This window comes from Phoca vitulina, unplaced genomic scaffold (assembly GCF_004348235.1).
Source record: "Phoca vitulina isolate PV1807 unplaced genomic scaffold, GSC_HSeal_1.0 scaffold2, whole genome shotgun sequence".
Classification (NCBI taxonomy): Eukaryota; Metazoa; Chordata; class Mammalia; order Carnivora; family Phocidae; genus Phoca; species Phoca vitulina.
In genome coordinates, this window is record NW_022589705.1 from 18,234,479 (window position 1) to 18,258,679 (window position 24,201).

The window sequence follows — 24,201 nt, forward strand, 5'->3', positions numbered from 1 at the left end:
TAGGTATAAGATAATAGAGTGGGATGAAAAGCACACACTGTTCTAAAGGTGCTCAATTATTTTTTAATTAGATTTTGAGTCTGTTGAATGTTTTGAAAGCCAAACAAAAACATATCGAGGCTGAATTTGGACAAATTTACTAGGGTTCAAATTTTGCAATCCTCATTGTTTGGCTTTCAAAATATTCCACGGATTCAAACCAGTATTTACCAAGTGCCTATTGTAAAGAAGGTACACATAAGTCGAATAAGAAAACGCTTATTAAATGTTATTGTTGACACAACAAGTACTTGTGCAAAAAGCTGTCTCATCATACTTTACATGAGGTTTTGGTAAAGTGATAAGCACGAGACCCAAATTACAGACCAAATCTACTTCCTCTATTATATAAGAAAGAAAAACACACTTCAGGTGGAAAGAATACTCTATTTCAATACTTTAATATTGAAATCAGCTATCATACATATCCATCAGCTCTCATATTTCATTGTCCTTATCTCAGGAGATAAAGGGAGATTAATTTGATGAAGCATTCTCAGCAAATCTCAGCAAATCTACGACACTCTGTACTTCATTCCATCTTTATGTCAGGTCCTTTAATAAGTTACTTCTCATTCATTGTTTTCTAGGATTTATGAATTAGTGCAATACATCACTGAGGTATTATTTAAAAGGCAAATACCCTATAGATACGGATTTGTCATTCCAATTCCTTGGCACTCAATAACATAAGTGTCTTTAGATGCATCTTCATCTTCTGATTTCTTCACAGAGAATTTAGCCTGAAACCAGAAAAGTATTTAGTATATAAGTAATATGAGGAGGGATGGAGGGAGAGCCCATAAATCCAATTTAAAAAGGCAGGCAGTTAATATCAAACTCATTTTACTGAAGCAGCTAGAGGCACAAAGATCAAATGACTCATGAGAAATTCAGTAGCCTGGATATAAGATATTTTGCTCCAGAACCATGACTCTTGTTCAGAAACAATACTTGTGCAGTTCTGTCAGAATGTATAGCCTGGGCCCCACTCCATATCCACTGAATCAAAATCCCCAGGATATTTGTAGGCTAGGCAATTATCATTTTTAAAATCTCAACTGTTAGCTGTAACATACCTTCACTACTTACTTCCTAAATTTTTTCTAAAACACGGCACTGAAGCGTTTATACTTCTTATTTTGTCAAGTATCAAGTTTTTAATTTCCCTCAAATTTTTCTTGCCAATTTAATTCCCTAAATACACTATTCAAAAAAAATCTAGTTCAGAGAAGGAAGGTGGGGGGAGGCCCTTCATCTTTATTGGGCTTAACATTGTATTTTTCACTTGTTAACTAATTCAAGTTTGGCTTTGAAATATATCTCTATCACTGTATTCTGGAAACTTTTTTTTTTTTTTTTTAAGATTTTATTTATTTATTTGACAGAGAGAGAGAAAGCACAGGTAGGCAGAGCGGCAGGCAGAGAGAGAGGGAGAAGTAGGCTCTCCACTGAGCAGGGAGCCGGATGTGGGGGTCGATCCCATGACCCCGGGGATCATGACCTGAGCCAAAGGCAGCTGCTTAATCGACTGAGCCACCCAGGCACCCCTAGAAACATTTTTTTTTTTAAAGCTACTGTGTTGGGGTGCCTGGGTGGCTCAGTCGTTAAGCGTCTGGCTTCAGCTTGGGCCATGATCCCAGGGTCCTGGGATCGAGCCCCAAGTCGGGCTCCCTGCTCGGCGGGAAGCCTGCTTCTCCCTCTCCCACTCCCCCTGCTTGTGTTCCCTCTCTCGCTGTCTCTCTCTCTGTCAAATAAATAAAATCTTTAAAAAAAAAAAAAAGCTACTGTGTTCATTCTAACAAAACAATTAAAATCAAAACAGAGTGGATTGAATTTGTAGCAAAGGGATTTCAGGTGTGCCTAAAACCTTAGGATTCTATGAAACACAATTTGAAAACCATCATTCTGGGGTCCTGTTAAATAGTAATATTCACACATTATTCCAGTTTCAGTATTATGTGGCAGTGTACTGATACACAGTAGGTACTGAAAATTATTGTTGAATGAATAAACACTGAATTCTGAGCTATATAGCCAAATTATTTATGTTATTATATATGTGTATATGTATTTTTAACATTGTAAGCATTATATAAACAAGAAACATAGGAACAATCAAGGAAATCATTTCTAACCTATATATAAACATATTGAAAACTACAAAAATTTAAAGCTGGAAGGAGCCTTAAGGGACGATGTACCAGTCTAATTTTACAGATCAATTATCTGCACTGAGGCACAGCAAGATAAAGCAGCTCACCCGAAGTCCCTCAGTTAAAATACAACAAAGCTGAACAAGAAACCAGAGCGATAAATGCCAAGTCACAGCACTTTTCACTGTGTACTCACTTCAAGTAACATGTCAGTGTCTATCATATGCAAAGTACTATAAAAGGGAAGACTAAATGAATACAACTTGGCCCTTAACTCTCAAGGAGATCATAGTCTACAAAGAAAGACAACAATTACAAATACAGCATTAATGGAAAAATAAAAAATACAGTTAACTATCTCTCTACATCAAATATAATTTGCCTTTAATTCCTATTAGCCTTTTCCTACAATTGAACCAATATTTATCTATGCTTGTTTTTCCTTTTTTTTTTTAAAGACTTATTTCTTTATTTTAGAAAGAGAGAGAAAAAGAGCATAAGCAGGAGGGACAGAGGGAGAGGGAAGGAGAATCTCAAGCAGACTCTGTGCTCAGTGCAGAGCCTGATGTGGGGCTCAGTCTCACAACCATGAGATCATGACCTGAGCCAAAATGAAGAGTCGGACATTTAACTGACTGCGCCACCCAGGTGCCCCTTATCTATGCTTTCTATAAGAAAAAAGATGTATGTTAATAAAAATCAGACAAATAAACTGTTGGGAGTAGGGCAACAGTGACTTTGTGCTTAGTACACTTCTACAGTGGTTATTTTTTTTAAATAGTGTGAGTTACTTTTATAATTTTTAAAAATACGTAAGGTCAGCACCTTCATAAAATTCTGAGTTATAAATTTCATATCACTTTATGAAATTACAAAGACTACAGCAAAATGGAACTATGCAACATTACTGAAAAAGGCAAGAAATGGAGCTGTATGCATTAAGTGTAAAAAAAAATACAAAAAGAAAACCCTTTTAAGAGGAAAATACCTAAATGTCAACAGTGGTTTTACTGGCAAAAGGGAATTATGGCAGGTTTTTTTCCAAATTTTCTATAAGGAAATTATATTAGTTCCAGATGAAATATACATGTTAGTCACTCTTTTAAATTAAGAATGCTGTAGAAAAGGTACAAATATGAGCTTATACAATACTAAATCCTATTTCACTAAAAACTGTAAATCTATTCTGATAAAAGTTAAGAGGGCTGGTATTAAAATTTCAGCAAATATCCCATTCTACCACAGAATCATAAGAAAACAAAACATTTAAAATGTTATATAAATATTTAAGTTTATGGCCAACTATAAATCCCTTATGATTTGATTTCATAGTTCTCATCAAAACATCTTTATTCTGTAAGGCAGTACCACTGTGGGCTCTGATGCATGCTTTCCTGGGTTTGCTCAAAGTACAGTTCTGCCACTAAGAAACTATATGGTCTTGAGCAATTAACTGAATCCCTCTACCTCACTTCACTCACATGCAAAATGAAGAATAATAATAAACAGCCACCTAAAATGGTTATGCAGAGGGACACCTGGGTGGCTCAGTCAGTTGAGCGTCGGACTCTTGATTTCGGCTCAAGTCGTGACCTTGGGTTCGTGGGATCGAGCCCCATGTGGGGCTCCACACTTGGAGGGGAGTCTGCTTGAGATTCTCTTTCCCTCTCCCTGTGCCCCTCCCCCTAGCTCTTGTGCTCTAATAAATAAATGAATCCTTGAAAATAAATAAATATGGGCGCCTGGGTGGCTTAGTCAGTTAAGCATCTGCCTTTGGCTCAGGTCATGATCTTGGGGTACTGGGATCAAACTCTTCATCGGGCTCCCTGCTCAGCAGAAGTCTGCTTCTTCCTCTCCCTCTGCCTCTCCCCTTGCCTATGCTCTCTCTCAAATAAATAAATAAAATCTTTAAATAAATAAATAATAAAATGGTTATGCAGAGTAAGATGATGCAGGTAAATTGCTGAGTTAGCTCAATGTCTGCCACACAGGAAGTACTAGCTGAGTGATAGCAATTATGATTACCATTAAGTTTTTTTTTTTTTTTTAAAGATTTTATTTATTTATTTGAGAGAGAGAAAGCACATGAGAGGGGGGAGGGTCAGAGGGAGAAGCAGACTCCCTGCTGAGCAGGGAGCCCGATGCGGGACTCGATCCTGGGACTCCAGGATCATGACCTGAGCCGAAGGCAGTCGCTTAACCAACTGAGCCACCTAGGCACCCAACCATTAAGTTTTCTGTTTATTACAATCTGACCCAAAACTGGCTACAGTAAAAATCAGTTACTCTTTCTAATGGAATACTCACCTTTGCTAGCTGTTCAGCAAAATGAATAGCCGTTTGTGTATGGAGTGTAACTGGTCCTGTTTTTATTCTGGAAACTCCACAGGCTAATGCCATAAAAATTATCAGCTATTAAAAAAAGAACAAAGAAGAAAAATTTCACACATTTACCAATATTTGGAGTTAAAATTCTACTGCTTACCACATGAAAATACTATTAGAAATCAAAACAGCTAAAAGAATTTCTACTTCTTTAGGTTTCCAAAAGTCCTAAGATGATGATAGAAAACCTGTGTCACCCACAGTCTGTGGTATGGTACAGAAATGCTTAGCAGCAGTTGTCAACATAGATTTTCTAAAATTACTGTTTAAGAAAAAATATAGAGTTAAAAGTTAATATACTTAATCAGACCAACTGTCTCTATAAGCTGAATATATGACAAACTTCTTCCACTCTCTAAAATTACAACATTTTAACAGGTAAATAAACACACTAATACAGAATTACTGGGATTATAGAGTACACCAGGGTAAGAAGGAAGAGACTAGAAATAAGGGAAATTGTCTTAAGAAACTAGTTGGGGGGGGCGCCTGGCCGGCCCAGTCAGAGGAGCATTCAACTCTTGATTTGGGGTTGTGAGTTCAAGCCTCATGCTGGGTGTAGAGTTACTTAAAATAATAAAATCTTAAAAAAAAAGAAAGAAAGAAAGAAAGAAAGAAAGAAACTGGTTAAGAAATCCTGAAGAGTATATTTCTAAATATAGATTGCTGGTTTGAGATGAAGGAGAGAAAAGTGTGATAGAAAAAAAAGAAAATCTATCAAGACAGTGGGCCATAAAAAGATCTTCCTTGGAAATATTCACCAGCATCTCTCCATGTAAGTAGATGTGTTAAGTTTGAGAGGTCTAGGACACATCCAAGTGGAAATGCTGACAGATACAAGGGATATGAATTTGGAGTTAAGGAGAAAGGCCTGAGCTAGTGATATAAAGGTGGGAGTTGTTCGTACACAGGTGGTACATAAGCTGTGACACTGGTTTTGAAACACCTGAGGGAGTGAATATAGGTAAAGAAAAGACGCAGGAGTCTGAGCCTAGGGATTCTCCAAAATTTAGAAGTTGAGAAGAGGAAAACAATAGTAATAACAAACTAGCAAAGAGACTAGAATACATGGCCAGGGAAAAAGAAAGATGATAATGTTTCAGAAAGCAAGTGAGAGGGGCGCCTGGGTGGCTCAGTTGATTAAGCATGTAACTTCTGATTTCGGTTCAGATCATGATCTCAGGGTTGTGAGATCCAACCTGCGGGGCCCTGTCCTGGGGCTCTGTCCTGGCCATGGGGCCTGCTTAAGAGTCTCTCTTTCCCTCTCCCTCTGCACCCATCCCCAACTCTAAAAAATTTAAAAATTAAAAAAAGAAAGCAAGTGAGGAAAGTATTTCAAGAAGGAAAGAGTGATCAATTGTGCCAAATGCTGTAGCCAGGTGAAGATGAAAACTGAAATTTGAGGTATATAATTCCAGAATATTTAAAAACTGGTTGAACTAGGACATGCCAATCAGTCTCTGAAAGTCAATGATTAAAATTTATATTCATTCTGGAGCACCTAGCGGGCTCAGTCGGAAAAGTGTACAATTCTTGATCTCAGGGTCGTGAGTTCAAGGCCCACATGGGGTATAGAGATTACTTAACTTAAAATGAATTTTATATTCAATCTAATTACCAGATATTCAAATCTAACAGGTGCAAAGGTTTTTATCCTAAAGGTATCATTACCTGGTCTTGCAGATACTCATCCACAGCACCACCATGTCTAAGATTTGCTAATAGCATTTCAGCAGCTTCAATTCCAACCTTGTCTGCATTTACACCTAGGACAGACACAATGGAAAAAAATTAAATTACAAAGAGGCAAAAAGTTGAATTAATATATCCCAGTTAGCACCGACCTAACATTTTTTAGGCCTCTGAATTCACCCAACGCAATTTTTAGGATAAGACCTTTAAGTATATTTAATCTTCTGAGAGTTTAGCACAGGCAAATAATTTATATCTTTAAATGAACCTAGTGGCGGAAAAACCAGGCTGCTTTGGCCGTTTTAGAAGTACTAATTATGAGGGGCGCCTGGGTGGCTCAGTTGGTTAGGTGTCTGACTCTTGGTTTCGGCTCAGGTCATGATCTCAGGGTCCTGGGATTGAGCCCCACATGGGGCTCTGCACTCAACATGGAGTCTGCTGGAGATTCTTTCTTTCTCCCTCTGCTCCTCCCGCTTGTATGCTCTCAAAATAAATCAATCAATCTTAAGAACAATTTTAAAATTATGAAACCAATTTATAACTAAGTTATGATCCTATATTGCTATACCTCAACTTCAAAATTTTAAATTTGCAATTTATACATGTTATAATTAGTCTGCAGGCAATTCTTTTAGAATTAAAGGATTTTTTTAAAAGTCAGAGAATTAATTTTCATCTAAGGAAGAGCAGATAAAAATTCTCATGTCAAATATTGTAAAATTTTATTCCTTTAAGATTTAAACAGGCATTATCTTATTTTGAAAATAAGGCAGAATATTTATCCCCATGCCCTACTCTCTGATTCTGCACACTTACCCCAAATCCTCATACAATGCTGAATATAAAATAAGTCTGTCAAAAGTAGTGGAATATCAAATGATTTTTTTTTTAAGATTTATTTATTTGAGAGAGAGAGAGTGCAGGGGGAGGGGCAGAGGGACAGAGGAAGAGGGAGAGAGAATCCTCAAGCAGACTCCCTGCTGAGCACAGAGCCTGACCCAGGGCTGGATCCCAGGACCCTGAAATCATGACCCAAGCTGAAATCAAGAGTCGGCTGCTTAACCAACTGAGCCACCCAGGCATCCCTCAAATGATTCTTTTAAAGTATTTATTTTAAACTAAAAGAAGCCCCTGGCTACAAATAAAAATGTCTTTTAAGACATGACAATGTGGTTAGTTTTTATTTCTATTTTATATTTGGAAATTCATTTGATTATGAATATGCCTTGGTAAGATTTCCCAGAAAAGTGGAATTTTCAAAATTTTAACTGTTTTTCCTTACAGCAGTTATTATAATATAATAAATTAACTATCTTTACAATATCCATCAGTCAAGTACATGACTGAATGAAGTGGTCTGGAATATGTGGTATCAATCTCAACTACTCAGCCTCTTCTGTTTCTTCTTCCAAGTGGAGATGGAAATGGATATGATAAAACCTAAGCTGCAAAGTTGTTACAGAAATTAGAGATAATATTTATAAAGCATATGTTACCATGACTGGTTCATAATAAGCTATTGATAATAACAGTTAATACTGAGTACCTAGTATGTGTGTCCCACACTAAGTAATAGGAACTGGTTCCTCTAGTAAGACAACATAAAAAAATACTCATATATTAGAGAACCAGAGGATAAGCAGGGACTAAGCTCTAAGGTATAAACTATATCCCCAGTGAAAGTTCAGAGAAGGAAAAGATTATAGGTTCTAGAACAATTAGAGAAGGTTTCATGAAGCATAAAGGACTCAAGTGAGTGCTTTAAGAATGGCTAAAATTTGCATGGAGGATGAGGGAGAAGGAAAGAGTTCCTGACTTGGCAGTATTAGAGAGCAGCAGACATGCTAAGGTTTCTCTGCCAAGTGGCAAAGTGTTTCCCACAGCCGTTCACACACCCTCTTACCCAGCCGCCTTGATAGTGAATAATGGTATGAATGGATCTACATCATTACCAGCTATTACTAGAGGTCTGTGGCAACTCAACAAAATAAAGTATATATGAGAAATCTGCTTATTAGTAGTATGTTCTTAAAAAAAGAGCAAAATCCTAATTTCCTCTGAAATTTTAATGCTTTTCTAATGGACAATCTACGGTACCCTGGGAATACCAAAATCATTGCACTGTTTTGTCTCTTCTGCCAGACTAAGCCAGGAAACAGGACAGTGGTTCTCATGTCAGTGACCCTAGTATATACTACCTGGCACATCTTGGTACCCAATGAACTCATATTCTACCCAATGTCTCCCCAGCGCTTACTACTTACATGGGCTCCAATCTCTGCTTTATACTGTGCATTATCTTTACTTTCTCAAGACTGTTAGGTACAGGGAAGAATCAATGTGGCTCACTATCCACATTGATTCTTTCCTGTACCTAACAAGTAATTAGTGTACTCTAAATATATTTTTGATCACTACTTCTCAAACTTCATTATACCTCAGAAGTATCTGATGAGCTTGTTAAAACAGATCCTTGGGCCCAACTTCCAGAGATTCTAATTTGATAGGTATGAAATAAACCCTCAAACTTGTATTTAAAACAAACTCTCAGATAATGCTGATATGCTGCCGGTCCACCAATCACATTTTAAGTAGCACAGTTTTAAACAGAATTCATTGGGGCGCCTGGGTGGCTTAGTCGTTAAGCGTCTGCCTTCGGCTCAGGTCGTGATCCCCAGGGTCCTGGGATCGAGCCCCGCATCGGGCTCCCTGCTCCGCAGGAAGCCTGGTTTTCCTTCTCCCACTCCCCCTGCTTGTGTTCCCTCTCTCGCTATGTCTCTCTGTCAAATAAATAAAATCTTTAAAAAAAAAAAAAAAAAAAAGAATAAATAGAATTCATTTATGTCAGTTCAACTGGAGATGCTGATTTTACTTATTCCACTTTGTTGGTAAGATCTGATACCCAACTAGTATCTACATCTACCAAGTGAGCAGACTAAGATTACCTGAAATTTTTTATTTTCAGCAGTAATAAATGTGATTAAACAGAACAGCAAGGGTAAGCATCTTTTAAAGATCTACAAAGTAGGAATAAAGCAATCAACTACCACACAAACAACAAGAAGTCCACCTAGAAGTCACCTCAATGGCAAAAGTAACTTCAAATATTACAATTAGATGTATACACGTATCTCCTCTCCCAAATATACTAAATCTTAACTACACTTCCCTTTCACAAAAATATTGTTTTTTTTAAATCACCAATGTAATAACTGATACAGGGAAGAATCACCAATAGACACTAAAACCACTGGATGAAAGCTGTATAGGAATAAGATAATCAGATGGTCTCAAAGTATTATACCAGATGACTTATTACTTATAAAAAGGGAAAGGATTTATAGCAGACAGACCTGGAGGACACTACTTTAACCAAGTGATCACAGTCAGCTTTACCAATAAAGGACAAATTGACATTATCACCAACCCTGTTGTGATACAATGGAATGTCCACAGTCAGCTATTCCTACTAAAAATGTTTCACCTGAATATATCTAATCATGAGACAATCAGACAAATCCAAATTGTGGGAAATCCTATGAGACAATGGCCTGGACTTTTCAAAATGTTAGTATCGTGAAAGAAAAAAAAGGTGAAACTATTCTGTAGTAGAAAAGAAATTAAACAGACATGACCAATTGCTGTGAGTGCTAAAAACAAAACAAAACAAAAACCACTGCTCTAAAAAATATTTTGGAGGCAACTGGTTATGTATGAATATAAACAGACAAATTCTCTGGGTATAAAAATGGTATTGTGATTACACAGATACTGCTCTTTGGACATCCGTGCTGCAGTATTCAAGGGTGAGAAACGGCATCTGCAACTTACATTGAAATAGTTAAGAAACACACAAACTTGTAGCTAAAAGTTCACTACTGGTAAATCTTGGAGAACAGTGGATGGATGTTCATTAGTCATTCGACTTTTCTATAACTTTGAAATTTTTCAAAGTATAAAGTTAGGAGAAAGACTGAAAATTTAACTGACTCTAAAACAGAATCAGTTAACCATATCCTTTTACACTTATCATCTATCATGCTATAACATTCTAATCCTAACAGATAATTAAAAAATTTTACACCAGCACTGGAAATTGTGGACCCCCTTCATTTATCTGTACCTCGTTTACCAAGCGATGATCCAGCAAACAAACAGCCGGTGGATGTCTCAGCAATAATGCTATATAGGAAAAAATAAGCATTATTATCTATGCTATATTCTAAAATTACATGCAAAAACAATACAGTGGAATAGTGATTATTAAGTATGCAGAATCAGATCTATCTAGTAAATTGCAAAAGTGAAATTCTTTATACAGAGAGCGGCATGATTAGCATTCTCCAACTTCATTAGGGTATCAGTATCCTTCAGCACTTCCGACAAGAAGTCACACTAGATTCTAATCCATTCACAGGTAAGGAATGGCTCTCCTTGAACTTTTGATACCATTTCTACTATACTATAAAGTATTTTATGATGGGTGCCTGGGTGGCTCAGTCAGTTGAGCATCCGACTCTTGATTTTGGCTCAGGTCATGAACTCGGGGTCATGAGATTGAGCCCTGCATGGGGCTCTATGCTCAGCGCAGAGTCTGCTTGGGATCTCTCTCTCCTTCTTCCTCTGCCCCTCCCCCCTCTCACGCTCTCTCTCCCTCTCCCCCCCCAAAATAAATAAATAAATAAATCTGTAATAAAAATAAAAAATATAAAACGTCTTATGATTATCTAAAATGAAAAGGTTTTTCTATGTGTTCGAACTTAAGTGACCAACTTAATATATGCTATATCCTTAGGATGTTATATGTGAACCTCATGGAAACCACAAAACTAAAACTTTGAACGAAAGAACACTACCAAAAGTCATCAATCACAAGGGGAGCAAGAGAAAAAGAAACAGAGAAGGACTACAAGAACAACCAGAAAACAATTAACAGAATGGCAATAAGTACATACCTATCAATAATTACAAAAGCCAGAAGCAACTCAAGTGTCCATCAAGAGATGAATAGCTAAAGAAGATGTGGTACATATACACACAACAGAGTATTACTCAGCCATAACCAAGAATGAGATCTTGCCATTTATGACAACATGGATGGACCTAGAGGGTATTATGCTAAGTTAAATAAGTCAGAGAAAGACAAATACCACAGAATTTCACTTATATGTGGAATCTAAAATACAAAACAAACAAACAAAAAGCACAAACAGACCCATAAATACAGAACAAAATGATGGTTGCCAGAGGGAAGGGATGGAGGCTGGGCACAATGGGCGACAGGGAGTGGGAGATCCAGGCTTCCAGTTACAGAATGAGTAAGTCACAGGGATGAAAGGCCCAGCATAGGAATCTAGTCCATGGTACTGTAATGGCATCATACGTAAGGTGACAGATGGGAGCTGAGATCATGAGTCGGATGCTCAACTAACTGACCCACCCAGGCCCTGCCTTCTCAATTCTTCTATACATTGAAATCTCACTGCATATACGTTTATCCTCATTTTCCATTTAACATTATAAACAAAAGCATTTTCCTGATATCATAAAATTCTTCCTAAACAATATTTAAAGTTATTAAAAAGTTAATCTCTAAGAAATTAGAGATAATATTTGTAAAGCATATGTTACCATGACTGGTTCATAATAAGCTATTGATAATAACAGTTAATACTGAGTACCTAGTATGTGTGTCCCACACTAAGTAATAGGAACTGGGATGGGAGCTGCACTTGGGGTGAGCAAAACATAACATATCATCAAATCACTAGAGTATATACCTGAAATCAATGTAACATTGTGTGCCAACTATACTTCAATAAAGAAAAGATCTTTCTACAGAGATGTTTGGTTTTGTTTCACAGTTTTTAGATGGTATTATCAAATGTAGAACATGCATTTAAACTCTTTAATAGAAACTCTGAAAAAGAGACTTTTTATCCACAGGAGATACTCTCATACTTCAAAAGATCAATTAAAGCATTTTTATATTTAAATCAATATAATTAATCAATATAATTCTTCTCTAAATAGATCTTTGCCAGATCTAATATTTACATGTAAATGGACTTCACATTTGAGGTACAGAAAAACAACCGGAAATATTTCTCTCAGGATCAGCTTCAAAGGCTAACTTCTGATTAGATTAAGAGTCAGAGGACTCTTAAATGTAATAAAAAGCAAACCATCCTCAGAAAAAAAATTCAGCATAAAATAATCATCTTAATTCATCATACTATTGTTTTAGGTAGCAATGTCCTTAAAAATATGCCTTTTTAAAACTGTAATATTTCAACAAAAAAACTACAAATCTTTCACTTAAACAGGATAATTATTTCAGAGCTCTCAATCAGTTTCCAGGAAAAAGGTATTGTCTCACATTATTCCATTTCCATTGCCAAAGGCTTGGTCTTTAGGTTCCTGAACAGGCTGGATGTTAACATAAAGATCCCTAATCTCCTTTCGGATGCATCTTACAGCTGCCGCCGCCATATCTTTTGCTACCTATTTTGGCAAGACAGAAAAATAGGATAAAATAAATTAATGATTATTTTGACAATTGTTTTCAAGCCTTCAAAGAAACATATAATACTTAATAACTTTCACATGCATTATATAAAAACTAGATTTTCAAGAGTAAAGAGCACAGATGTTTAAGAAAAAATTTTAATGAAAAGATATATTAAAAAATTAAGTGCTTTAGGGGCACCTGGCTGGCTCAGTCAGTGGAACATGCACCTTTTTTCCTTTTTTAAAAAATTTTATTTATTTACTGGAGAGAGAGCAAGAGAGCAGAGAGGGAGAGGGAGAAGCAGATTCCCCACTGAGCAGGGAGCCCGACGTGGGGCTCAATCCCAGGACCCTGGGATCATGATCTGAGCCAAAGGCAGACACTTAACCAACTGAGCCACTGAGATGCCCCATGGAGTGGAGGATGTAACTCCTGATCTCAGGGGTTTAAGTTCTACCTCCATGTTGGGCACAGAGAGTACTTAAAAATAAAATCTTTAAAAAAAAATTGAGTGCTTTCAATTATTTCAAAATTTAGCTGACATAATGCCAAGACCCACATACACTTCTAGACAACTTACTTTAAATGGCAAAACACCAGCAACAAAAGCTCTTCCATATATCTTAGTCACAGAGCCACGGTCAGTTAAATTTATTGGATTCAACTGTTTAACTGGTGACATTCGGACAATCACTTCACCACCCCCTTTTGGGTAGTAACCCCTACAGAAAGTATGACAAATACATAAATTGCTTGTACAACAAAAATAAAACTGAACACTTACAATAAAATAACATGTGAATGATATCCAAACATATAATTCATGTTTGAAATTTCCAAGTAATGTTTTAGGTCTGTGCTGTCCAATATGGTAGCCACAGACTACATGTGACCATTTAAATTTAAATGTAATTTAAAACTCAGCTCCCCAGTCACACTGGCCACATTTCAAGTGCTTAACAGTCATATGTGGCTAGTGACTACTATATTGGGCAGATAGGGAACATTTCCCTCAATGCAGAAAGTTCTTTTTGACAGTACTGTTTTAGAATATAAGCTCCTTGACGGTAGGACTTTGTCTATTTTGTTCCTGCTATATTCCAGCACCCTAAAACAATGTCTGGTAAGTAGGAGGTACTCAGTAATATATGATGAATATTGAAGCAGCTGAACATTAACAAAATTTTAACTCAAACACTGAGTGTCACTTATTCTATAGAGGATGCTGGGAACATAAAGATGAGAGTAACAGCGCTCCTATCCATAAGGAGCTCCCCATCTGGTAAAGAGATGGCTGCACAACCTCCCAGAACACGTCAGGCTGTAAAAAAGACTACAAAGAGAGGTGCAAATATGAATTCCAACTGAGACACACTCAGGGACAATTCACACAAGAAATTACAAGTTACATTTTGAAAAAATACAGGATTTCTAGTTTCTAAGAGAGCAAGGGAGGAAAAACATGAACAAAAAAATGAAAGCCCAAAGGCACAGATTAGTTTTAAAGAGCAAGCAAACATGTGTACATGTTTGTACAGGGGGCAGCGGAAGCTAGAAAGCTAAACTGGAACAAGACTGCAGCACACTTAAATGCCCCACCAAGAAATCTGGCCTTGTTATTATGTGGCAGAAGGGAAGCCTTGAAGAGTAATAATCTGAATGCCTAATGTGTTTCTTTGGAAAATAATTGATTGCACTGTGGAAGAGAATCCCTTTTATGACCCTGCCATGCCTAGTCCAGTTGTCTGCACACAGGAAGTACTCAATCTGTGCTGAGCATGGATAACACTAGATGTGAAGGTCCCTCAGGGTAGCAATTCCCTTGAAAATATTTCCCGCTAGAAACAAGCAAATACCATATGTAGGTGCTTTCAAGTCCCCATGCCCCTGCTGCTTACTGTTTTTAAGCCACACAAAGCATAATTATTTCCTATAAACTGTATTTCCTACAAGTATTTCCTAATTACTACGAGAAGTAGTGGGTTGCAGAATAATTCTCTAAGGTCTAACTTTCCCACCTACCCTAAGTACAAATAGTGGGTCAAAGGGCTAACAAATAAGTAACTTACCTCATTTTAATGTCACAATTAAATTTGAAACCAAATTTTTCCACAATTGGCTTGAAAACCTGAAAAATCAGTTTATTGTTACTTTAACCACAAATATTCACTGATTCAACAAGCATATTTATTAAACAAAAGTGCTCTGCACTGAGCTAGCAAGAAGGCACTATGGATAAATACTGATATAAAAATGGGTAGGCTAGTTCTATTTTTCAAATAAAATAACTGATATGTAAACCAAAATTAAAAATTTAATATTTAATTAATCAGGGCTGTGCCAGTCTAATGAAAAAAATGTCAGAACTCAGGATACTTGATCCCAGTGGTTATTTTACTCCATAGGACAGTATTTCCTAACCCTTCACTATATAATGCATAAGAAATTAGGGGATATTGGTGAACAGCATTCCATTCTGCCATCTCAATTTTTTTAAAAGATTTATTTATTTATTTATTTATTTGAGAGAGAGAAAGAACAAGCAGGGGAGGGGCAGAGGGAGAGGGAGAGAGGGAATCCCAAGCAGGCTCCATGCCCAGCAAGGAGCCCAACACGGGGCTTGATTCAACGACCCTGAGATCATGAGTCAGACGCTCAACTAACTGACCCACCCAGGCCCTGCCTTCTCAATTCTTCTATACATTGAAATCTCACTGCGTATACATTTATCCTCATTTTCCATTTAACATTATAAACAAAAGCATTTTCCTGATATCATAAAATTCTTCCTAAACAATATTTAAATAACTGCATGGCATTCTAGCAAATTTATTTAACCATTCCCTGAGTTTTCAATATTACATAATTATATATGTTATATAATTATTATTATAGTATATAATGTTCTGCTCAAATACCTTTAACATTTATCTTTTGCTGCAGTCTGTAATATTTAATTAGGGTCATTTCCTTGAAGTTGAATTATTAGGTGAGGAGAGATTAACTCTCATTACACATCCTATCAAACTAAAATTTAAAAGACTGTACCATCTAGGGGCACCTCGGTGGCTCAGTCAGTTGAGCATCCAACTCTTGACTTTGGCTCAGGTCATAATCTGGGGGTCATGAGATCAAGCCCAGCATCAAGCTCCATGCTGGGTGTGGAACCTGCTTAAGATTCTCTCCCTCTGCCCCTCCCCATGCCGCTGCGCTCTCCCTCTAAAAAAAAAAAAAAAGATTATACCATGTATTAAAATGGCAAAAAACTTAAATATCAAGGCCTGGGGAGGTGCAGAATAGCTGAAACTCTTATACAGTGCTAGTGAAAATGCAAAAGAATGCAGCCACTTTGGATACCAAAACAATTTGGCAGCTTGTCATAAAGTTAGATACAGACTTACTATTACAAGCAATCCCTCTCCTTGGTACTTATCCAAAAGAAATGAAAAATTATGTTCACATAAAAAATCGGTACATATATCTTTTTAGTGACATTTTCATATCGTCAAAAACTGGAAACAACCCAAATGTCCTTCAACAGATGGATGAATGGCTAAACAAACTGGGACATCCATGTAATAGGGACTACTTAGCTTTTATTGCTAAAACAAGTCACAGGGATGAATCTCAAACATATTATGGTAAGTGAAAAAACAAACAGGCTCAAAAGGCCACATACAGTATTATTCCTTTATATGGCATTCTGAAAAAAAGGCAAAACTATGATACAATACAGATCAGTAGTTGCCAGGGGCTGGGGTGTGGGACTGATAACAAAGGAATATGAGGGAATTTTTTACAGTAATTCTGTATCTTGATTGTGGTGGCTGGTTAACAACCATATGTCAAAAATCACAGAATTGGGGTGGCTCAGTCGGTTAAGTGTCTGCCTTCGGCCCAGGTCATGATCCCAGGGTCCTGGGGATAGAGTCCTGCATCGGGCTCCCTGCTCAGCGGGAAGCCTGCTTCTCCCTCTGCCTGCTCCTGCCTCTGCTTGTGCTCTCTCCCTGACAAATAAATAAAATCTTAAAAAAAAAAAAAATCACAGAATTATACCCCAAAAAGGTGTGTTTTACTATAATTACACCTCAATAAACGTGGAGGGAAAAAAATACCACTTTTCTCTCCTACTAACTGTATAAGTATACTAAGTTTTATCATTTTCAAAATTTATAGTCAAAATACAGTACTTAATTTTTTTTAATTTTATCTTATTGAGGTAAGAACACTTAACATGAGATCTACCCTCTTAACAGATTTTTAAGTGTATAATATATTATTGTTGACTATAGGTAAATGTTGTACAGATCTCTAGAGCACATTCATCTTGCCTAACTGAAATGTTATGCCTGTTGATTACTAACTCCCCATTTCCCCCTTCCCTCTACCCCATTCCACTCTTTGAGTCTATGAATTTGATTACTTTAGATACCTCATACAAGTGGAATCATGACAGTATTTGTCTTCATGTGACTGGTTATTTCACTTAGCATAATGTCCTCAAGGTTCATTCACGTGGTCACATATTCTTTAATTTTTTTAAGGTTGAATAGTATTCCACTCTATGTATATGCTACATTTTCTTTATCCATTCATCCATCAACAGATGTTTAGGTTGCTTTCTCATCTTGGCTATTATGAATAGTGCTGCAATGAACATGGGAATGCTAATCTCTCCTCAAGATCCTGATTTTAATCCTTTTGGATAAATACTCAAAAGTGGGATTTCTGGATGATATGGTAGTTTTGTTTTTAATTCTTTGAGGAACCTTCACACTGTCTTCCTTAGCGGCTGCACCATTCTGCATTCCCACTAGTAGTGTGCGAGGGTTCCACTTCTCAACATCCTCACCAACTCTTGTCAAGCACAGTGTTTAACTCTTTGAGTTTTTTCTTCCAAATCATAATTCCTGTATTTATAAAATGACTGGTTTATATAAGTAATATAGTTCCTGTAACAATACACTTGAGGTTTTAAAAGAATTCACTATGAACACTGTTCTAAGATACAACACAAAATCTAAAGTAAACACAATCCCTTACCCTCTCCCGCAACACAACTAGACACCATGAAGAAATAAACAGGCATGCACATGAACCACTCAGGACATACTGAATAGAGAATGGAGATTCAGAAGAATATACGAGATCATCTTAGTTCATCAACAACAACAGAAGCACTTACCATGGTTGTGTAATCAATCTGCGGTGCCATTTCAGCATTAGTTCCGCCTTTTAAACGAAGTTCTGATGCAGAAGCAGCAAAGAGAACACAGGGCATTGAGACCTGCATCAGGAGGCACACACTCCTAAGGAGAAGGCAAAGCAGGGTTAGCTGCATTTTCTTTCTAAAGTCTCAAGAACGTGGTATTACTACACATCACCATTAGCTGGGGCACAGACAACTGGGAAGAAAGGTATATACCGTCAAGTCTCAAGTTAAAAAAACACCCCATTAGAAAAGAGGGGGCACACCTGGCTGGCTCAGTCAGTAGAGCGTGTAACTCTTGATCTCAGGGTCATGAGTTCCGAGTCCCACAATGGGCGTAGAAGTTACTTTATTATTTTTTTAAGATTTTACTTATTTGTCAGAGAGAGAGAGCACAAGCAGGGGGAGCGGAAGGCAGAGGGAGAAGCAGGCTCCCTGCTAAGCAAGGAGGCCGATGTGGGACTTGATCCCAGGACCCTGGGATCATGACCTGAGCCGAAGGCAGATGATTAACCGACTGAGCCACCCAGGCGTCCCTAGAGCTTACTTTAAAAAACAAAACAAAACAAAACAAAATATAAAACAAAACAAAACATCTCAGTAACTAAGAAAATCCTGAATCTTAAAGAAAGACAGTATTTCACAGTAGAAGGAATTGGCCTTAAATGATCAGCAAATCTGGGTTTAAATCCAACTCATTAGTTGTGTGATCTTTCTTTAACTTAAAAGAAGTAAAAAAAGAATTTTTTAAAAATAAAACTATTGTTATAATGTTTTTATAAAGGGATTCCTGAAAGTGCAATTTATGAAAATTCATTTAATACAGTTAAAGTCTAAAAATACAGCACAGGAAATAGAGTCAATTAAATTGTAGTAACTTTTCTACAATGACAGATAGTTACACACACAAAAGTGAGGGTTTAGAAATACTTAAATAATTACATCTGAATCTCTACCATGTACAAGGCATTGTTCCAGATAACAAGTTAAGATACAGTGCCTACCACTGTGGAGTTTATGATATGACAGAATAATATTTTACAAAGACTGACAGCTGAATATCTTACATGGAAATAAGTTTAAAGGAAATAATCCTTGCTGTAACTCACCTCTGTTTGGTCATTATAGTAAAATAACGTGAGAAATCATGAGAAATAATTCTAGAATATGAAGTATTTTAAAAAATGAAACACTTGGTCAGATTTTCTAAACGAGCTGTCATATTCATACACAGATTGTAGTATACATTAGACATAGCCTCTAATACCAAAAGACAGACCTTCATTTAACTTTCTCATGGTAACAATGCATATGTACTGAAATAAACAGTCTCTGTCACTGATAATGCATTTCATTAATTTAGTAAACATTTACTGACTGCGTAACATGTTAGGTATTATAAGAGAAAACACATAAAATATAATCCCTGTTCTTAAGGAGTTAAACAAGTGAGAAGCAAGTGAAAAAACTTGGAAATGTTTAGTTTACAGTAAACCATAAGGTTAACACTACTTAATTTCTCTGTGTTTATTCCCTCTGAGGACCACAACATTTAAAGTGTTCTCCCCTCTCCACAGATAAAATCAGATTCTAAGAATAATAAAGAAAACCTTAGGGACGCCTGGGTGGCTCAGTTGGTTAAGCATCTGCCTTCGGCTCAGGTCATGATCCTGGGATCGAGCCCAATGTTGGGCTCCCTGCTCAGTGGGGAGTCTGCCTCTCCCTCTCTCTCTGCCTCTCCTCACCACACACTCTTGCTCTCTCTCCATCTCTTAAATAAATAAATAATCTTAAAAAAAAAAAAAAAGAAAACCTTAATTTTAGGAGATAAGAAATTGCGAAAACAAAGGTAGACACCTGAGAAAACACATGGTACTGTAATCACAGTGAAGGATAAAAATGTTAGAATGTGAATAAATAAGATGTTCTCTTGCTAGGAAAAAGCTTGGTTTAGTCTCCTGAATGGAGTTGTATTCACAACTTTAAACTCATTTCCCATATAGTCTAGTGGGTTAGAAGCCAGAAGGCCTACATTCTAATCTAGTTCTCTCCCTGACTCCATGACGTTGAGTAAATCACACCAGAGGCTCTTTATTCTCTCATTCACAAAGTGGAGGAAGGATTGGAAATACATGGTTTCTACTTTCCCTCTTGCAGCTTCAAAATTCTGTAATTTTGCTTTAATTTTTAGATAGTTGGTTGACTATAACTTTCCTCCCTTTCTTCACAGGAGAATACCCAAAATACTATACTGACTATAAAGAAAGATACCTCAAAATTCCTTACTCCCCTTAGAAAGTTCTCACTTGGCAAACCTCACCTTAGGCCTGAGCAGGTCCCTTTTCACAGAGGTCTATTCACAGCATCACTCGAGTCTCAATTATCACTAAACATTTTCTTTTTTTTTAAGATTTTATTTATTTGAGAGAGAGAGCACAGCGAGAGAGAGAGCAGAGCGAGAGAGAGCACGACTGGGGAGGGGGGAAGGGCAGAGGAGAAGCAGGCTCCCGGCCGAGCAGGGAGCCTGACGCAGGGCTCGATCCCAGGACCCTGGGATCATGACCTGAGCCGAAGGCAGACGCTTAACCAACTAAGCCACCCAGGTGCCCACTAAACATTTTCATAAACTAAAATAATAATCAAAATCAATTAAAACAGTTTCTGAAACAAACTGGAATCAGGTTTACATTACTAGTTCTTATTTTATCAAATTTCCCAGTAAAGATAGGATTTTAGTAAAATGATATGGTTTACAACAGCAATCAGCCAAATAACCCAGAAAACACAAAACATGCTCTCTGTGTATTATCAATAAAAGGAGGAATTCTTGGAAAAGGATAAAGACTGAATTTAATTGTTAAATATCCATTTTCCAAAGGGGGGGAAACCCAAGATCATATCTAAACATTTCTTTTTTTTTTTAAGGATTTTATTTATTTGAAAGAGAGAGTGAGCGAGAGAGAGAGCACAAACTGGGGGGAGAGGCAGAGGGAGAGGGAGAAGCAGACTCCCCACTGAGCAGGGAGCCCGATGCCAGACTCAATCCCAGGACCCTGGGATCATGACCTGAGCCAAAGGCAGACGCTTAACCAACTGAGCGACCCAGGCACCCTCTTTTTTTTTTTTTTTAAGATTTTATTTATTTGACAGAGAGAGACAGCGAGAGAGGGAACACAAGCAGGGGGAGTGGGAAAGAGAGAAGCAGGCTTCCCGCCGAGCAGGGAGCCCGATGCGGGGCTCGATCCCAGGACCCCAGGATGATGACCTGAGCCAAAGGCAGACGCTTAACGACTGAGCCACCCAGGCACCCCATATATCTAAACATTTCTAAACAGGATAGCATAAGTATCTATTAAAAGACAACAAAAATACCTAGACTAGACTAAAAGTAGAATATGGTCCATAATTAGCTGCAAGCCCAAGAACTAAATATGCTACATACAATGCAAAAAACTACTCTTACTACAGGGCATAAAAACTTAGTCATTTTCCAATATTCAGTTTCTAAATAATAAAAAGAAATAAATAGGCTATACTATACACAAAAGAAAATTCTAGATTTAGTAGCTACAATTAATAAGCAATTAGGTACCCCAAACTACATAATCTCTATCCCTGAAAGGCTAGTGTTTTATCTCCATTTTAAAAGTGAGGAAACTAAAGCCCAAAGAGGTTAAGCAACTTGTCTAGTAACGGTAGGTAGTACCTGCACCCAAATCCAGGTCTAACTCTAAAGCCCATACTTAAATGGAATGTAAGTGACACATACCCTGCTGTCTTGGTATCTGCTGTGTGGATTCCACCTTTAATCTTCTCTGGTGTAAACATTATTTCTGTTGAGCCGATTTCTGCCCCCTCCAGTTGCCCATCACACAAATCTCGAATCATTTCCAGTCCAGATAAATGTTGAGGCCTTCAGGTCATAATACTGCATCAAAACGTGTGCATTCAGACTGCCTATAGCCCCACATTTTATGACCCATTTACAAAACTGCAATGGCAAGAAAAGAGCAAGGTCTAACCACAACAAGTGCTATATCTTCAGTGTCAGAGCTTCTTTTGGGTTTTTATGTACCTAGACTACCCGCTTGAAGGCATCATTTGGTTCCTTCCAAATCACTTACTTTAGCTAAAAGCACATACATGAATGCATTGTTGCAAACGAGAAGTATGCAAAGAGGAAAACTGAAAAACTATCCCAGGGCCACCAATCTCACTTGCATGTCATTGAATAATCTATGGAACCTGTTATGGGCTGAACTGTGTTCCTCCAAAATTCTTACGTTGAAGCCCTAACCCCTAGTACCTCAGAATGTGACTATTTGGCATTAGGGCCTTTAAAGAGGTGATTAAGTTAAAAAGAGATAGGGGATGGCTGGCTGGCTCAGTCAGTAGAGCATGGGACTCTTGACTATGGGATTCTCTGTGGTATCTTTATAAAAAGAGGAGATTAGGACATACAGAGACATCAGGGGTACACATGCACGTAAGGATGACCATGTGAAGAGGCAGCAAGAGTGAAGCCATCTCCAAGCCAAGGAGAGAGACTGGGAAAGAATCTTCCCGTATGGCCCTCAGAGGAAACCAACCCTGCCAGCACCTTGATCTTGGACCTGCAGGCTTCAGAACAGTGAGAAAAATAAATTTCTGTTGTTTTGGCCACCCAGTCTGTGGTATTTCATTATGGCAGCTCTAGCAAACTAATGAAGTACCTAACACAGCCTTAATGAATTGGATTTTCCTATTGGTGAAACTGATTGCTGCAAACAAGTGCTGTGACTAAGGTAATCAATGTTCACACACATCAATAATTGCCTTTTAATAATTTCAAAATGGAATGTGAATAAAATAAAAGACTAAGAGACCGCTGATCTAGTAAAACGTCCAAAGGAATCAGTTTGGCTTCAACCTGGGTCCCCTTCTAACAGGTGCATATACCTGAAACTTAGCTAGTGACAAACCTAGCTTCCCAGACAGAAGGAAACAAAGTCAAGGGTCAACGTTTTTCCCTGTCCACAACTGTAATTCTGATTATACTCATAACTTCTTTGAGGTCTGAATGAAAGCTAGAACGACACATCTCAGGGTCCTCTCCTGAGCTGTGATTCTAAAATGTGCAGCACCAGAGAACACACTGGTTAAAAAGTGGGGTTTCCTCTGGCCCTAACTGCTGCTCTGCCCTGATCCATCTTGCCCGCTGCTGCAACCTCTCCAGATACTTGAAATGCCCAATGACTTGAGAAAACATCTTAAAAGACAACTTACCAGGAAGCTAGAGAACTCTAGCTATATAGAATAAACGTGGGCCTATTTTCTCAACTTGCCCCTTGTGGCTTTCAAGATCGCCTAGCCCCCAGCTACCGCTAGCCGCCCGAGCCGATGCATGGTCCCCCGGGGCCCTGGGGGCCGGCTTTTCAGATTCCTCAACTGTGGGGCGGCTGGATCTTACAAGCATCACCACCGGGCTCCCAATTCCCCAACCACACAGGGCGACCCAAACCCCAGGCCCGAGCACCACAGTCCGCCCCCCCTCCGACCCCACCGCCCGTCCCCCAGCCCGGCGCGGGCCCACCCGCCTCCTCCAGTCCCGCGGCCCCGCCCCCCAGCTTCCCGATTCACCTCAGGCCTGGCGTGCTGCGGCCGGCTCGGATCTTCTGTACCCGCAAGGGGAGGCCCAGGAGACAGCTCAGGGCTGTAGACACCCTCAGGATCTGGCCGCCCTGCCAAGGGTGTGGGTGGGGGAGGAGAGAGAACATCATCAGACAGGGACGCTCCCCAGTCGGGGCTTGCAGCGCCACCGGCCCTGTCCCGGGCCCCGCACTCACCCCTTCCATGATCCCGCCGTCCACCTCCACCCGCTGCCCCGCCATCGGGGGCGCCCTGGGGTCCGGCCCGCGGCGACAAAGCCTCTGCCGGAATGGGAGGAAGAAGAGACGCTCGCTCCCGCCCCGCAGCTCCGAAACCTCCGTCCCCGCTGAGGTCCGCGGGGTCTGGCGGAAGCACGAAAGCAGCGCCGGCTCCCGGGAAACCGGACGCAGCTGGAGCAAACTCCAACACTCAGCGCCGGGAACCCGGATCGCCCGGCCTAGCGGCAGTGCGCGTGCGCGCCACGCGGTGCTTAAAGAGGCGGTGCCGAGAAAATTTCGTCAAATCCGACGCTCTCCGGGACACGTGGCGGAAGCCTGGGAGGCATCCTGGGGCACTGTACT

At 38.7% G+C, this 24,201-nt stretch overlaps 1 protein-coding gene across 3 annotated transcripts; it reads right to left on the minus strand.

The window, feature by feature from the left end:
* Nucleotides 1-410: 410 nt before the first annotated feature.
* RTCA (RNA 3'-terminal phosphate cyclase) lies at nucleotides 411-24,093 on the minus strand. 3 transcript variants are annotated; one of them, XM_032422679.1, is made up of 11 exons: nucleotides 23,818-24,093; nucleotides 23,612-23,712; nucleotides 21,762-21,905; nucleotides 17,969-18,092; nucleotides 14,853-14,911; nucleotides 13,364-13,505; nucleotides 12,652-12,776; nucleotides 10,396-10,454; nucleotides 6,252-6,346; nucleotides 4,503-4,607; nucleotides 411-782 (listed from the first exon to the last, which is right to left on the minus strand). In XM_032422679.1, the coding sequence occupies exons 1-11, from the start codon at nucleotides 23,860-23,862 to the stop codon at nucleotides 684-686; spliced, it is 1,098 nt and encodes a 365-aa protein (XP_032278570.1). In that variant the 5' UTR covers nucleotides 23,863-24,093; the 3' UTR covers nucleotides 411-683. The 3 variants fall into 3 exon arrangements, with proteins under 3 accessions (XP_032278570.1, XP_032278578.1, XP_032278586.1); XM_032422687.1 differs by having other exon boundaries at nucleotides 684-782; nucleotides 21,762-21,983; XM_032422695.1 differs by lacking the exon at nucleotides 23,818-24,093 and having other exon boundaries at nucleotides 684-782; nucleotides 21,762-21,920; nucleotides 23,612-23,701.
* Between the last annotated feature and the right edge of the window lie 108 nt (nucleotides 24,094-24,201).

Excerpts from the sequence above, each read along its gene's own strand:
- RTCA (XM_032422679.1), bottom strand. The coding sequence starts at position 23,862 with ATGGCGGGGCAGCGGGTGGAGGTGGACGGCGGGATCATGGAAGGG. Across the intron at positions 23,713-23,817 it reads ACGGCGGGATCATGGAAGGG|GGCGGCCAGATCCTGAGGGT; the intron begins GTGAGTGCGGGG and ends CACCCTTGGCAG. Across the intron at positions 10,455-12,651 it reads GGCAATGGAAATGGAATAAT|CATTATTGCTGAGACATCCA; the intron begins GTGAGACAATAC and ends TTTCCTATATAG.